This window comes from Protomyctophum parallelum (assembly GCF_964188405.1).
Source record: "Protomyctophum parallelum genome assembly, chromosome: 16".
Classification (NCBI taxonomy): Eukaryota; Metazoa; Chordata; class Actinopteri; order Myctophiformes; family Myctophidae; genus Protomyctophum; species Protomyctophum parallelum.
In genome coordinates this window covers 48,681,557-48,695,721 of record NC_139711.1, presented here as the reverse complement: position 1 = coordinate 48,695,721, position 14,165 = coordinate 48,681,557, and the positions used below count along the sequence as shown (strand labels likewise).

General features: G+C 44.4%; 1 protein-coding gene across 4 annotated transcripts in view; it reads right to left on the bottom strand.

Moving 5' to 3' along the window:
* Positions 1-4,057: 4,057 nt before the first annotated feature.
* tgfbi (transforming growth factor, beta-induced) overlaps positions 4,058-14,165 on the bottom strand; it is an 80,251-nt gene continuing 70,143 nt past the window's right edge. For 2 of the 4 annotated variants that reach the window (XM_083785277.1, XM_083785278.1), the window contains 3 exons: positions 12,416-12,453; positions 9,754-9,772; positions 4,058-7,590 (listed from right to left, as the gene is read on the bottom strand). In XM_083785277.1, the coding sequence (XP_083641403.1) occupies positions 7,529-7,590; positions 9,754-9,772; positions 12,416-12,453 (119 nt within the window). In that variant the 3' untranslated portion in view covers positions 4,058-7,528. The remainder of the gene's footprint in view (positions 7,591-9,753; positions 9,773-12,415; positions 12,454-14,165) is intronic. The other 2 variants (XR_014570443.1, XM_083785279.1) reach the window with 2 other exon arrangements.

The following is a 14,165-nucleotide window of genomic DNA, read 5'->3' as shown; positions in this document are numbered from 1 at the left end:
ACATAATTCAGGAGGCAGCAGCGTGACCCGTTGACTAAAACGAGTGCTTCCAAACTGCAACACTTAGAAAAAGAATCACCTACAGAGGATGTCTTGACAGAAAGTATCTCATAACAACATGTCTACGGTGGATTTTTATGAAAAACAAGCTCGGCAGATTGAAAGAGGATAATTCAAGCTTGGACTATAGCTGCAATGTTGGTGAGTTTAACGTCGTTTAAGACAAGCAGATCACAAACCAAATTGGATGAGTGGGGAGTCAATGGAGGGTATTGCAACTCTAGATTCATCCCATTATTAAAACAATCTACAGTTGCAAATTGCGGCTATAAGTGGAGTTGGGGGCCGCATGTGGCCCCCGGGCCGCCTGTTTCCCACCCCTGCTGTAGATCCTCTTTTGTTAAAGTTATAAAACGCATTGCTTAGTGAAAAAAATAAGGTATATCCTCCTCACCTAACCTTAAAGTCAGGAGTCCTCGGCTGCTTCCTCCTCATCACCAAGGAAGCTCTTAGAAGGAAGTGAAGTGGTCACGTGACTGGGCTGCGCCATGACACTTTCATGGACACTTTCATGGGAGCCAAACTCACACCGGTAGTGCAATGAATACATGGCAGCGAATGGAGCCGGCTGGACCAGCTCATAACAAACATTATTCATGAACAATTGCGAGCTTTGTCATATAATTGGTTCAGGAATATGAAAGAAGATATAAGTGATATCACACGTTTTTTCCGAGTGGTTGTTTTTCGACTTAATAACTATTTATTTTTATTGAGGTATTTATAGAAGAGCACATAGTAAGTTTTCTGCCTGGGCTGCTCTCTGCTCTTTGAAAAAATAAATCACATTAAGTAGTATGCACATAAAAAAATAAGACAGCCTAAAATAACGTGTTATATATATTATTTTATTTTCCAGAAGCGATCACTTTACAAAAGGTCTCAGTCATTCATAAATAATGTTTGTTCATGAGCTGGTCACTGAGCTCTCATTGACTCCAATGTTCATGAGCTGGTCACTGAGCTCTCATTGACTCCAGTGTTCATGAGCTGGTCACTGAGCTCTCATTGACTCCAGTGTTCATGAGCTGGTCACTGAGCTCTCATTGACTCCAGTGTTCATGAGCTGGTCACTGAGCTCTCATTGACTCCAGTGTTCATGAGCTGGTCACTGAGCTCTCATTGACTCCAGTGCATTCTGCCAAACTTCTGGGTAGTTTGGCTCCCATGAAAGTGTCCATGAAAGTGTCATGGCGCAGCCCAGTCACGTGACCACTTCACTTCCTTCTAAGAGCTTCCTTGGAATAGGAACTATTCCTGGAACTATTGCTCACATTCCCCACAGCTCCCCATGTGACCAACCTTGGTTATTCTGTCAACAAGAAAATGGATGACCAATGTTCAAAGGACCACTTTTCAACCTATCTTCATATAATAGGTCCTTCACTAATAATCATGAAAAAATGGATGACCAATGTTCAAAGGACCACTTTTCAACCTGTCTTCATATAATAGGTCCTCACTAATAATGTTCAAAGGACCACTTTTCAACCTGTCTTCATATAATAGGTCCTTCACTAATAATCATGAAAAAATGGCACAATTTTCTTTCTACTCAGCCTGTGGCCCAATCCGCTCCCTTGCTGACTCAATGAGCGCTCATTTTACGGACTTAGCTGCGCGTTCCGTTCATGTGAAGTCTGCGATGGCTTGAGGGATGTCCCATTTGAAATCGGTAAGTCAGCCCCGCCCCTTTATGTGCCCTTTGCCAAAAGCCAAATTCCAATACCCCAAATCTCGGCCACTCGCTCACTCACACTCGCTCACTCCAGCATGGAGGTGTTACGGTGAAATTGGTGACCTGCTGAAATATGTGACGATCGTGTTGACATCACATGACATCAGTGTCCGAATGTAAATCGTTGCAGTTTGTTTATTAGCAGAGTTCAATATAGGGGTATTCAGGCCACGTATTTAAAGACCTCCATGTAAGTTGTGTGAAGTCCACAAGATGGTCACATATTTTGACAGGTCACCAATTTCACCATAATTTGCCATGCCGGAGTGACCGAGTGTGAGCGAGCGAGTGGCCGAGATTTTGGGTATTGGAATTTGGCTAAAGTCAGCATCGATGCTGACTTTTGCAAAATAAATTACCCACAGTTCATAGCGTTACTAGGGGAATGAGGGGGATCCTCCGAACGTCAATCATTTAAGTATGCAAATTAGTTATGTATCGCGGTTAGAATGTCAACAAACACAATAGTGCTTTCTCACTGTTCTCAAAGGCAGACGGAATGGAAGGATGAGCTATATATTTAATAACAATAATAATAAGGGAAACATGATGAGAAATGACTAATGAGCAAAGTGGCACCAGCTCCCGTCCGCATCTCATTGTAAATAGAATATCTCTAAACGCGTGAATCTTTTCACAATGATGTTATTTTTCAGAAAGGAAGCCATTGAGGGTTAACATGCTTCTTAATGCTTACAACACGAGTAGAATTATTAATGTTTTGTACATGACAATAAAAAAGTCTGGACCAGTCTCTGTTAGTTCTGGTGCAGATCGAGGCCCCACGCCAGTATGATTCATTTTAACCAATAGATTCCCTCGTTATTCTCCAGTATAATTCATTTTAACCAATAGATTCCCTTGTTATTCTCCACTATGATTCATTTTAACCAATAGATTCCCTTGTTATTCTCCACTATGATTCATTTTAACCAATAGATTCCCTTGTTATTCCCCAGTATGATTCATTTTAACCAATAGATTCCCTTGTTATTCTCCACTATGATTCATTTTAACCAATAGATTCCCTTGTTATTCTCCAGTATAATTCATTTAAACCAATAGATTCCCTTGTTATTCCCCAGTATGATTCATTTTAACCAATAGATTCCCTTGTTATTCTCCAGTATAATTCATTTTAACCAATAGATTCCCTTGTTATTCTCCAGTATAATTCATTTTAACCAATAGATTCCCTTGTTATTCTCCAGTATGATTCATTTTAACCAATAGATTCCCTTGTTATTCTCCAGTATGATTCATTTTAACCAATATATTCCCTTGTTATTCTCCAGTATGATTCATTTTAACCAATAGATTCCCTTGTTATTCCCCAGTATGATTCCTTTTAACCAATAGATTCCCTTGTTATTCTCCAGTATAATTCATTTTCTTTCAATACTCATACCATGGAACATGAAATACATCATTTCACACATTTTATGTGGCAGTGTCTCATATATATACACACACGCACGCATGCACGCGTGCACACCCACACACACACATACCATGAATGTGTGCGTTCATGGCAGTAAAATATCGGGTTATGGTTGAATCACCTTCTGGTGAACCAGCTACTGAACACAGTGTGTGTCTGTGTGTGTGTGTGTGTGCGTGCGTGTGTGAGTGAGTGTGCGTGCGTGTGTGCACAGCAGGGGGCAGCATTCCTTCCTCTTCCCTCCATAACTTCAGGGGTGGCTCAGATGTTGCTTTTGGACCGCGTGTCTTTATTGACAACATGTGAGGAACATTAACGATAATATCATTTAATATATGCCTGAGCAGAGAGAGAGACAGGCAGGCTCACAGGCAGACAGGCAGGCAGGCAGGCAGGCAGACAGACAGACAGGCAGGCAGGCAGGCAGGCAGGCAGACAGACAGAGTGGTTGGGATCCGATTTTTATGTCCAACAGATGTCAGAGAACAGTAAGTCTTGTGTTCTACAGCTCTCTCTCTCTCTCTCTCAGCAGGGGGTGTGAGTGAAAGTTGACAGACAGACGGACAGACAGACAGACAGACAGACAGACAGACAGACAGACAGACAGACAGACAGACAGACAGACAGACAGACGGACAGACGGACAGACGGACGGACGGACGGACGGACGGACGGACGGACGGACGGACGGACGGACGGACGGACGGACGGACGGACGGACAGACGGACGGACGGACGGACGGACGGACGGACGGACAGACGGACAGACGGACAGACGGACGGACGGACGGACGGACAGACAGGCTGAACTCAGTGGCTACAAAACACACTTTGTATTGTATTTATTTAGAAATGTGCCGAGGCTGAGACGTCATTCTTTGGTTCCAAAACACAAACAAACAAAACAAAAACAAAAACAAAAAAACAAGTCCAGAATGAATGATGCAACAACGTGTAACATTGTTATTGTTATGTAACATTATTCTGATACACTTTAAAGAACAGCTCATCTTAGTGTAGCAGAGCCCGGTCCGTTAAGGATATCCCTTTGGTCTAGTGGTTAAGATAGGGGGCACGGGGGCACAGCGGGTAGTGCTGGCGCCTCACAGCTACAGCTATAGGTCCTGGCTGGGTTCGATTCCCTCCCCCCGCCTCATCAGTGCCCATACCCTAGGCGGGGTTGGAGAAAGGTACATTCACATGTTCTCCCCGTGTCCCCTAGGGTAGGTACCCTCACATGTTCTCCCCGTGTCCCCTAGGGTAGGTACCCTCACATGTTCTCCCTGTGTCCCCTAGGGTATAGTACCCTCACATGTTTTCCCCGTGTCCCCTAGGGTAGGTACCCTCACATGTTCTCCCCGTGTCCCCTAGGGTAGGTACCCTCACATGTTCTCCCCATGTCCCCTAGGGTAGGTACCCTCACATGTTCTCCCCGTGTCCCCCTAGGGTAGGTACCCTCACATGTTCTCCCCGTGTCCCCCTAGGGTAGGTACCCTCACATGTTCTCCCCGTGTCCCCTAGGGTAGGTACCCTCACATGTTCTCCCCGTGTCCCCTAGGGTAGGTACCCTCACATGTTCTCCCCGTGTCCCCTAGGGTAGGTACCCTCACATGTTTTCCCCGTGTCCCCTAGGGTAGGTACCCTCACATGTTCTCCCCGTGTCCCCTATAGGGTAGGTACCCTCACATGTTCTCCCCGTGTCCCCTATAGGGTAGGTACCCTCACATGTTCTCCCCGTGTCCCCTAGGGTAGGTACCCTCACATGTTCTCCATGCATACAGTAATCCTAGTCTCTAACTGCCTCCCCCTGGCCAGCCGGGGCAGCTGATGGAGGGGAAAGGAACTGGAATAACGTGTTCCTTCCACGCGCTACGTCCGGCCAGGGAAACTCCACCCCTGTCTTGTGAAAAGAAGTAGCTTGGACTCCTCATGCATTGAAGGAAGCATGAGGTCAGTCCGCTGCCCTCCCCAGGTTGTCAGAGGAAGTGTAGAGCCCAGGATTACTTAGATTATTAATTAGATTATTGACACTGGGTGAAAGAAATGGGTTGCAAAATCGTGGGATAAAAAATGAACAAACACCCGCACACTGACCGTTTGGGCTTATAGCCATAAAGATAGCCTGATGAAGGCCTATTCAGCCATGAAGATAGCCTGATGAAGGCCTATTCAGCCATGAAGATAGCCTGATGAAGGCCTATAGCCATGAAGATAGCCTGATGAAGGCCTATAGCCATGAAGATAGCCTGATGAAGGCCTATTCAGTCATTAAGATAGCCTGATGAAGGCCTATTCAGTCATTAAGATAGCCTGATGAAGGCCTATTCAGTCATAAAGATAGCCTGATGAAGGCCTATTCAGTCATTAAGATAGCCTGATGAAGGCCTATTCAGCCATGAAGATAGCCTGATGAAGGCCTATAGCCATGAAGATAGCCTGATGAAGGCCTATAGCCATGAAGATAGCCTGATGAAGGCCTATTCAGTCATAAAGATAGCCTGATGAAGGCCTATTCAGTCATAAAGATAGCCTGATGAAGGCCTATAGCCATGAAGATAGCCTGATGAAGGCCTATTCAGCCATGAAGATAGCCTGATGAAGGCCTATTCAGCCATAAAGATAGCCTGATGAAGGCCTATTCAGTCATAAAGATAGCCTGATGAAGGCCTATTCAGCCATGAAGATAGCCTGATGAAGGCCTATTCAGTCATAAAGATAGCCTGATGAAGGCCTATTCAGCCATGAAGATAGCCTTCATTAAAAGTTGATCACTGCATTTGAAGAGTGTGCGGGTGTTTGTTCTTTTTCATTGTCAGGCCTCGCACCTGTCGCCTGTAGGTGTGCAAAAGCCTTGCTTTTTATAAAATCGTGGGATAAAAATTATAAAAAATATATTGGACTTTCACGTGGATGGTCCGAGTCTGAATCCCGGGCGTAGGACAAAAGATTAAAAAAAATAAAAAATGCAACTTTAAAGCTTCTTGTGTTTCCTCCAACCATGCAAACATGCTACATGAGTATCACAATAAAACATAATAAAATATAACAATCAATATGCAATTCACAAAAAAACAAAAGGGACAGAAAACTGTTGACACTTGAATCATTCAAAAGTCACACTTTGTAAAGCTAATATTTTGGTCTTTAAACTATAGTTGCTGTTGGAGTTTACAGTAACCCGTTGTGGAAGTTGATCATTACAGTATGCTGTAGAATATGTACCGCTACTCTGGCCTGCTAAGCCCCTCCCCCATATCCTGGTAAGCCCCTCCCCCTTACTACACAGCGGTGGCCGAACGGTTTGCGGAGCGGTCTTGATACCGGAAGGTCGCTAGTTCGTATCCCCGAACCGGCACGTTAAAATGACCACCGCTGAAGTGCCCTTGGACAAGGCATTGAACCTCTACCATGAAATGTTCTATGAGCAGGGCCTGGCTGTAAACAAGTTCTTGAGCTTAGTCCAGTTACCCTGGGTAAACATAGTACCTTTCCTTTCCTTAGTCCAGTTACCCTGGGTAAACATAGTACCTTTCCTTTCCTTAGTCCAGTTACCCTGGGTAAACATAGTACCTTTCCTTTCCTTAGTCCAGTTACCCTGGGTAAACATAGTACCTTTCCTTTCCTTAGTCCAGTTACCCTGGGTAAACATAGTACCTTTCCTTTCCTTAGTCCAGTTACCCTGGGTAAACATAGTACCTTTCCTTTCCTTTTTTACACAACCTTTTCATGAATGAAATGATTTCAAGGGGGAGGGGTTTACCAGGCTAAGGGGGCGGGTTTACCAGGCCAAGGGGGAGGGGTTTACCAGGCCGAGGGGGAGGGGTTTACCGGGCCAAGGGGGAGGGGTTTACCAGGCTACCGTACTGTCACTCAGGAAGGAGTTAGTTTGTACTTCCTCTTCAGAACTTCTCTAGGAGGTGGAGGATGTTCTGTCTGAGTTCAGAAGGGGGTGAAGGAATGTTCTTCAAATGTTCTGTGGATCCAAACAGACTTTATGCTTCTGGGGTTTTGCGGTTGTGGTTGTATTGGGTCAGGGTTGTGGCTGTGGTTGTATTGACTGAAGGGTTGTGGTTGTATTGACTGAAGGGTTGTGGTTGTATTGACTGAAGGGTTGTGGTTGTATTGACTGAAGGGTTGTGGTTGTATTGACTGAAGGGTTGTGGTTGTATTGGCTGAAGGGTTGTGGTTGTATTGACTGAAGGGTTGTGGTTGTATTGACTGAAGGGTTGTGGTTGTATTGGCTGAAGGGTTGTGGTTGTATTGACTGAAGGGTTGTGGTTGTATGGGGTCTACTGTCCGCGGCTCATGGTTCTGCTCGATCCACTCTTCATGACCTTCTGGAAGAGATCCTCTGAAAACACAATGTGAGGGTTACTGTAGTGACTAAGGTTATGATACCATGTGAGGGTTACTGTAGTGACTACGGTTATGATACCATGTGAGGGTTACTGAAGTGACTAAGGTTATGATAACATGTGAAGGTTACTGTAGTGACTAAGGTTATGATTCCATGTGAGGGTTACTGTAGTGACTAAGGTTATGAAACCATGTGAGGGTTACTGTAGTGACTAAGGTTATGAAACCATGTGAGGGTTACTGTAGTGACTAAGGTTATGATTCCATGTGAGGGTTACTGTAGTGACTAAGGTTATGATAACATGTGAAGGTTACTGTAGTGACTAAGGTTATAATACCATGTGAGGGTTACTGTAGTGACTAAGGTTATGAAACCATGTGAGGGTTACTGTAGTGACTAAGGTTATGATAACATGTGAGGGTTACTGTAGTGACTAAGGTTATGATATCATGTGAGGGTTACTGTAGTGACTAAGGTTATGATAACATGTGAGGGTTACTGTAGTGACTCAGGTTATGAAACCATGTGAGGGTTACTGTAGTGACTAAGGTTATGATAACATGTGAAGGTTACTGTAGTGACTAAGGTTATAATACCATGTGAGGGTTACTGTAGTGACTAAGGTTATAATACCATGTGAGGGTTACTGTAGTGAATAAGGTTATAATACCATGTGAGGGTTACTGTAGTGACTAAGGTTATAATACCATGTGAGGGTTACTGTAGTGACTAAGGTTATGATAACATGTGAGGGTTACTGTAGTGACTAAGGTTATGAAACCATGTGAGGGTTACTGTAGTGACTAAGGTTATAATACCATGTGAGGGTTACTGTAGTGACTAAGGTTATGATAACATGTGAGGGTTACTGTAGTGACTAAGGTTATGAAACCATGTGAGGGTTACTGTAGTGACTAAGGTTATGATATCATGTGAGGGTTACTGTAGTGACTAAGGTTATGAAACCATGTGAGGGTTACTGTAGTGACTAAGGTTATGATATCATGTGAGGGTTACTGTAGTGACTAAGGTTATGAAACCATGTGAGGGTTACTGTAGTGACTAAGGTTATGATATCATGTGAGGGTTACTGTAGTGACTAAGGTTATGAAACCATGTGAGGGTTACTGTAGTGACTAAGGTTATGAAACCATGTGAGGGTTACTGTAGTGACTAAGGTTATGATATCATGTGAGGGTTACTGTAGTGACTAAGGTTATGAAACCATGTGAGGGTTACTGTAGTGACTAAGGTTATGAAACCATGTGAGGGTTACTGTAGTGACTAAGGTTATGATATCATGTGAGGGTTACTGTAGTGACTAAGGTTATGAAACCATGTGAGGGTTACTGTAGTGACTAAGGTTATAATACCATGTGAGGGTTACTGTAGTGACTAAGGTTATGATTCCATGTGAGGGTTACTGTAGTGACTACGGTTATGATAACATGTGAGGGTTACTGTATTGACTAAGGTTATGATTCCATGTGAGGGTTACTGTAGTGACTAAGGTTATGAAACCATGTGAGGGTTACTGTAGTGACTAAGGTTATGAAACCATGTGAGGGTTACTGTAGTGACTAAGGTTATGATTCCATGTGAGGGTTACTGTAGTGACTAAGGTTATGAAACCATGTGAGGGTTACTGTAGTGACTAAGGTTATGATAACATGTTAGGGTTACTGTAGTGACTAAGGTTATGATAACATGTGAGGGTTACTGTAGTGACTAAGGTTATGATAACATGTGAGGGTTACTGTAGTGACTAAGGTTATGATTCCATGTGAGGGTTACTGTAGTGACTAAGGTTATGATACCATGTGAGGGTTACTGTAGTGACTAAGGTTATGATAACATGTGAAGGTTACTGTAGTGACTAAGGTTATGATTCCATGTGAGGGTTACTGTAGTGACTAAGGTTATGAAACCATGTGAGGGTTACTGTAGTGACTAAGGTTATAATACCATGTGAGGGTTACTGTAGTGACTAAGGTTATGAAACCATGTGAGGGTTACTGTAGTGACTAAGGTTATAATACCATGTGAGGGTTACTGTAGTGACTAAGGTTATGATTCCATGTGAGGGTTACTGTAGTGACTAAGGTTATGAAACCATGTGAGGGTTACTGTAGTGACTAAGGTTATGAAACAACTCACCCTTCCTGAAGCCTTCAGGCTGTGAAGACAAAACATCACACGTTCACTTATTCGTCACAAAGCCAACGCATTTCATTCAGCGGCACATATTCACTCATTCATCTCCACAGCAAACAGAAGTCACGTAGCCAGGGGTCAAGGGCCAGGGGTCAAGGGTCAGGGGTCAAGGGTCAGTAACATGTCCGTACGACACGGATAAATGTGTCCATGGCAAATTATTAGTCTTATATAAGATGAAATATAATGCCTCATTTGCATATATCTTCCTACATAATGCGTCATTTGCATATTTAAAAATGTAAAATTTGTAATACAATAAATCATTGTCTTCGTGTAAGTACTCAATTGGGGAAGTTTCATGGTGACAACAATCTAATATAGGTATGGTTTTGCTCCACTCAATTCATAACTAACGTTGTGGAGCTCTGGCTCATGGACTAAGAACCACAAAGAACTGAACCGGTTCCCACTGGGAAAGAACTGAACCGGTTCCCATTGGGAACCGAGCGGTGGGAAAGAACTGAACCGGTTCCCATTGGGAACCGAGCGGTGGGAAAGAACTGAACCGGTTCCCATTGGGAACCGAGCGGTGGGAAAGAACTGAACCGGTTCACATACAGAAGTCACTCAGCATCACAACAACAGAAAACAACAGCCAGTAGGGAGGCATGGCAACGCTTCAAATTACACGTGATTACACATTAATGACGGGAAAATTACTTGTAATTACAGAGAAATATACCAGTGAAGCGAAAACTGTTTTTACCATAAACTATTTATGAGTGTCAGTTAACAATGGCAGTTATAAATTAACTGCTATGATCTTTAGAAAGCGATTTACAATTTACAATGTAGCCAGACATAGAGATAGAGAGACAGTGTAGCGTCTAAGTAAACTATAGGATCATAGAATGCAGAGAGACAGTAAACTATAGGATCATAGAATGCAGAGAGACAGTAAACTATAGGATCATAGAATGCAGAGAGACAGTGTAGCGTCTCAGTAAACTATAGGATCATAGAATGCAGAGAGACAGTAAACTATAGGATCATAGAATGCAGAGAGACAGTAAACTATAGGATCATAGAATGCAGAGACAGTAAACTATAGGATCATAGAATGCAGAGAGACAGTAAACTATAGGATCATAGAATGCAGAGAGACAGTAAACTATAGGAACATAGAATGCAGAGAGACAGTAAACTATAGGATCATAGAATGCAGAGAGACAGTAAACTATAGGATCATATAATGCAGAGACAGTAAACTATAGGATCATAGAATGCAGAGAGACAGTAAACTATAGGATCATAGAATGCAGAGAGACAGTAAACTATAGGAACATAGAATGCAGAGAGACAGTAAACTATAGGATCATAGAATGCAGAGAGACAGTAAACTATAGGATCATAGAATGCAGAGAGACAGTAAACTATAGGATCATAGAATGCAGAGAGACAGTAAACTATAGGATCATAGAATGCAGAGAGACAGTAAACTATAGGACCATAGCATGCAGAGAGACAGTAAACTATAGGATCATAGAATGCAGAGAGACAGTGTAGTGTCTCAGTAAACTATAGGATCATAGAATGCAGAGAGACAGTAAACTATAGCATCATAGAATGCAGAGAGACAGTAAACCAGGGGTCCTCAACTAGAAATGATGAAGGTCCACAATCATTTTTTTAATAAGACCGAGGTCCGGTCCCATGCGCGGCGTCCTTCGGAGAGCGGGGCTCTATGCCCGTTTAGTATGGTCAAGCCAAGCTTATACAAATCAGATCCCCTTCCACCCAACCAATAATGGGGTGCAGAGTGCAGGCCCGGAGTGGAACTCCAAATCAGGCCGGGAGTTATACGCCCTGGCAGGCCACACTGCTGGCCTGCATAGCGCGCGCCAGAATTTTGGAGGCCCTTGGGGGACATTTTGGGGGCCTTTGCAGCAATTTCACATGAGAAATGTACCATCTGATTTTATTTATATTATTAACTTTTTTGGGCGGTCCGCAAAGAGGTGGACCGCGGTCCGGTCGCGGACCGCGGTCCGCCAGTTGAGTACCCCTGCAGTAAACTATAGGATCATAGAATGCAGAGAGACAGTAAACTATAGGATCATAGAATGCAGAGAGACAGTAAACTATAGGATCATAGAATGCAGAGAGACAGTAAACTATAGGATCATAGAATGCAGAGAGACAGTAAACTATAGGATCATAGAATGCAGAGAGACAGTAAACTATAGGATCATAGAATGCAGAGAGACAGTAAACTATAGGATCATAGAATGCAGAGAGACAGTAAACTATAGGATCATAGAATGCAGAGAGACAGTAAACTATAGGATCATAGAATGCAGAGAGACAGTAAACTATAGGATCATAGAATGCAGAGAGACAGTAAACTATAGGATCATAGAATGCAGAGAGACAGTAAACTATAGGATCATAGAATGCAGAGAGACAGTAAACTATAGGATCACAGAATGCAGAGAGACAGTAAACTATAGGATCATAGAATGCAGAGAGACAGTAAACTATAGGATCATAGAATGCAGAGAGACAGTGTAGTGTATTTGTCTATTCTCTAATAAGGGGTTTTCAGGACAGAAACATGGTTTTATTTATTAATCGTCCTCAGGTCAAAAGTATGATCTCTTACCCTCATTGGTCCATCTGACTGCATGTCCACTTTAGGAGCTGTAAGCACACGCACGCACACACACACACACACACACACACACACACACACACACACACACACACACACACACACACACACACACACACACACACACACACACACACACACACACACACACACACACACACACACACACACACACACACACACACACACACACACACACACACACACACACACACACACACACACACACACACACCAGAGTGATGTACAGTAAGTAACAACACATGGTAATACATCAACTACATAGAAATAGTCTTCAAGGATCATAAATAAGTTGAGAGACTGACATCAGTCTCAGTAGAATACAGTAGAATATCTGTACAATGAAATATGAGTATACACTATATAGTGTTACCAGCTCAGTGGCCTTGTGGTTAGAGTGTCCGCCCTGAGACTGGGAGGTCGGGGTTCGATCCCCGGCCGGGTCATACCAAAGACTGTAAAGACCCAGTGCCTCCCTGCTTGACACTCAGCATCAAGGGTTGGATTGGGGGTGAGTCCCTGTGACATACTAGTGTCATGTCCAGGGGGTGTATTTGTACATCAAGCTGCCTCACGCTACAGAAACAGGAGATAGGCTCCTGCCCTATGGGCCTCATGGCTACAGAAACAGGAGATAGGCTCCTGCCCTATGGGCCTCATGGCTACAGAAACAGGAGATAGGCTCCTGCCCCTATGGGCCTCATGGCTACAGAAACAGGAGATAGGCTCCTGCCCTATGGGCCTCATGGCTACAGAAACAGGAGATAGGCTCCTGCCCTATGGGCCTCATGGCTACAGAAACAGGAGATAGGCTCCTGCCCTATGGGCCTCATGGCTACAGAAACAGGAGATAGGCTCCTGCCCCTATGGGCCTCATGGCTACAGAAACAGGAGATAGGCTCCTGCCCTATGGGCCTCATGGCTACAGAAACAGGAGACAGGCTCCTGCCCCTATGGGCCTCATGGCTACAGAAACAGGAGATAGGCTCCTGCCCTATGGGCCTCATGGCTACAGAAACAGGAGATAGGCTCCTGCCCCTGTGGGCCTCATGGCTACAGAAACAGGAGATAGGCTCCTGCCCTATGGGCCTCATGGCTACAGAAACAGGAGACAGGCTCCTGCCCCTATGGGCCTCATGGCTACAGAAACAGGAGATAGGCTCCTGCCCTATGGGCCTCATGGCTACAGAAACAGGAGATAGGCTCCTGCCCTATGGGCCTCATGGCTACAGAAACAGGAGATAGGCTCCTGCCCTATGGGCCTCATGGCTACAGAAACAGGAGATAGGCTCCTGCCCCTATGGGCCTCATGGCTACAGAAACAGGAGATAGGCTCCTGCCCTATGGGCCTCATGGCTACAGAAACAGGAGACAGGCTCCTGCCCCTATGGGCCTCATGGCTACAGAAACAGGAGACAGGCTCCTGCCCTATGGGCCTCATGGCTACAGAAACAGGAGATAGGCTCCTGCCCTATGGGCCTCATGGCTACAGAAACAGGAGATAGGCTCCTGCCCCTATGGGCCTCATGGCTACAGAAACAGGAGATAGGCTCCTGCCCTATGGGCCTCATGGCTCAGCAAGGCTACTTACTTACTATATAGTGTTAGGACTACATAAAGTGCTGTCTAACACACAACGGCTCCATCCGACGCGGCGCGACGCGACGCCGCCTGGAAAATAGAACTGGTTCTATCGGCGCGCCAGGCGAGGTGCCAGCGC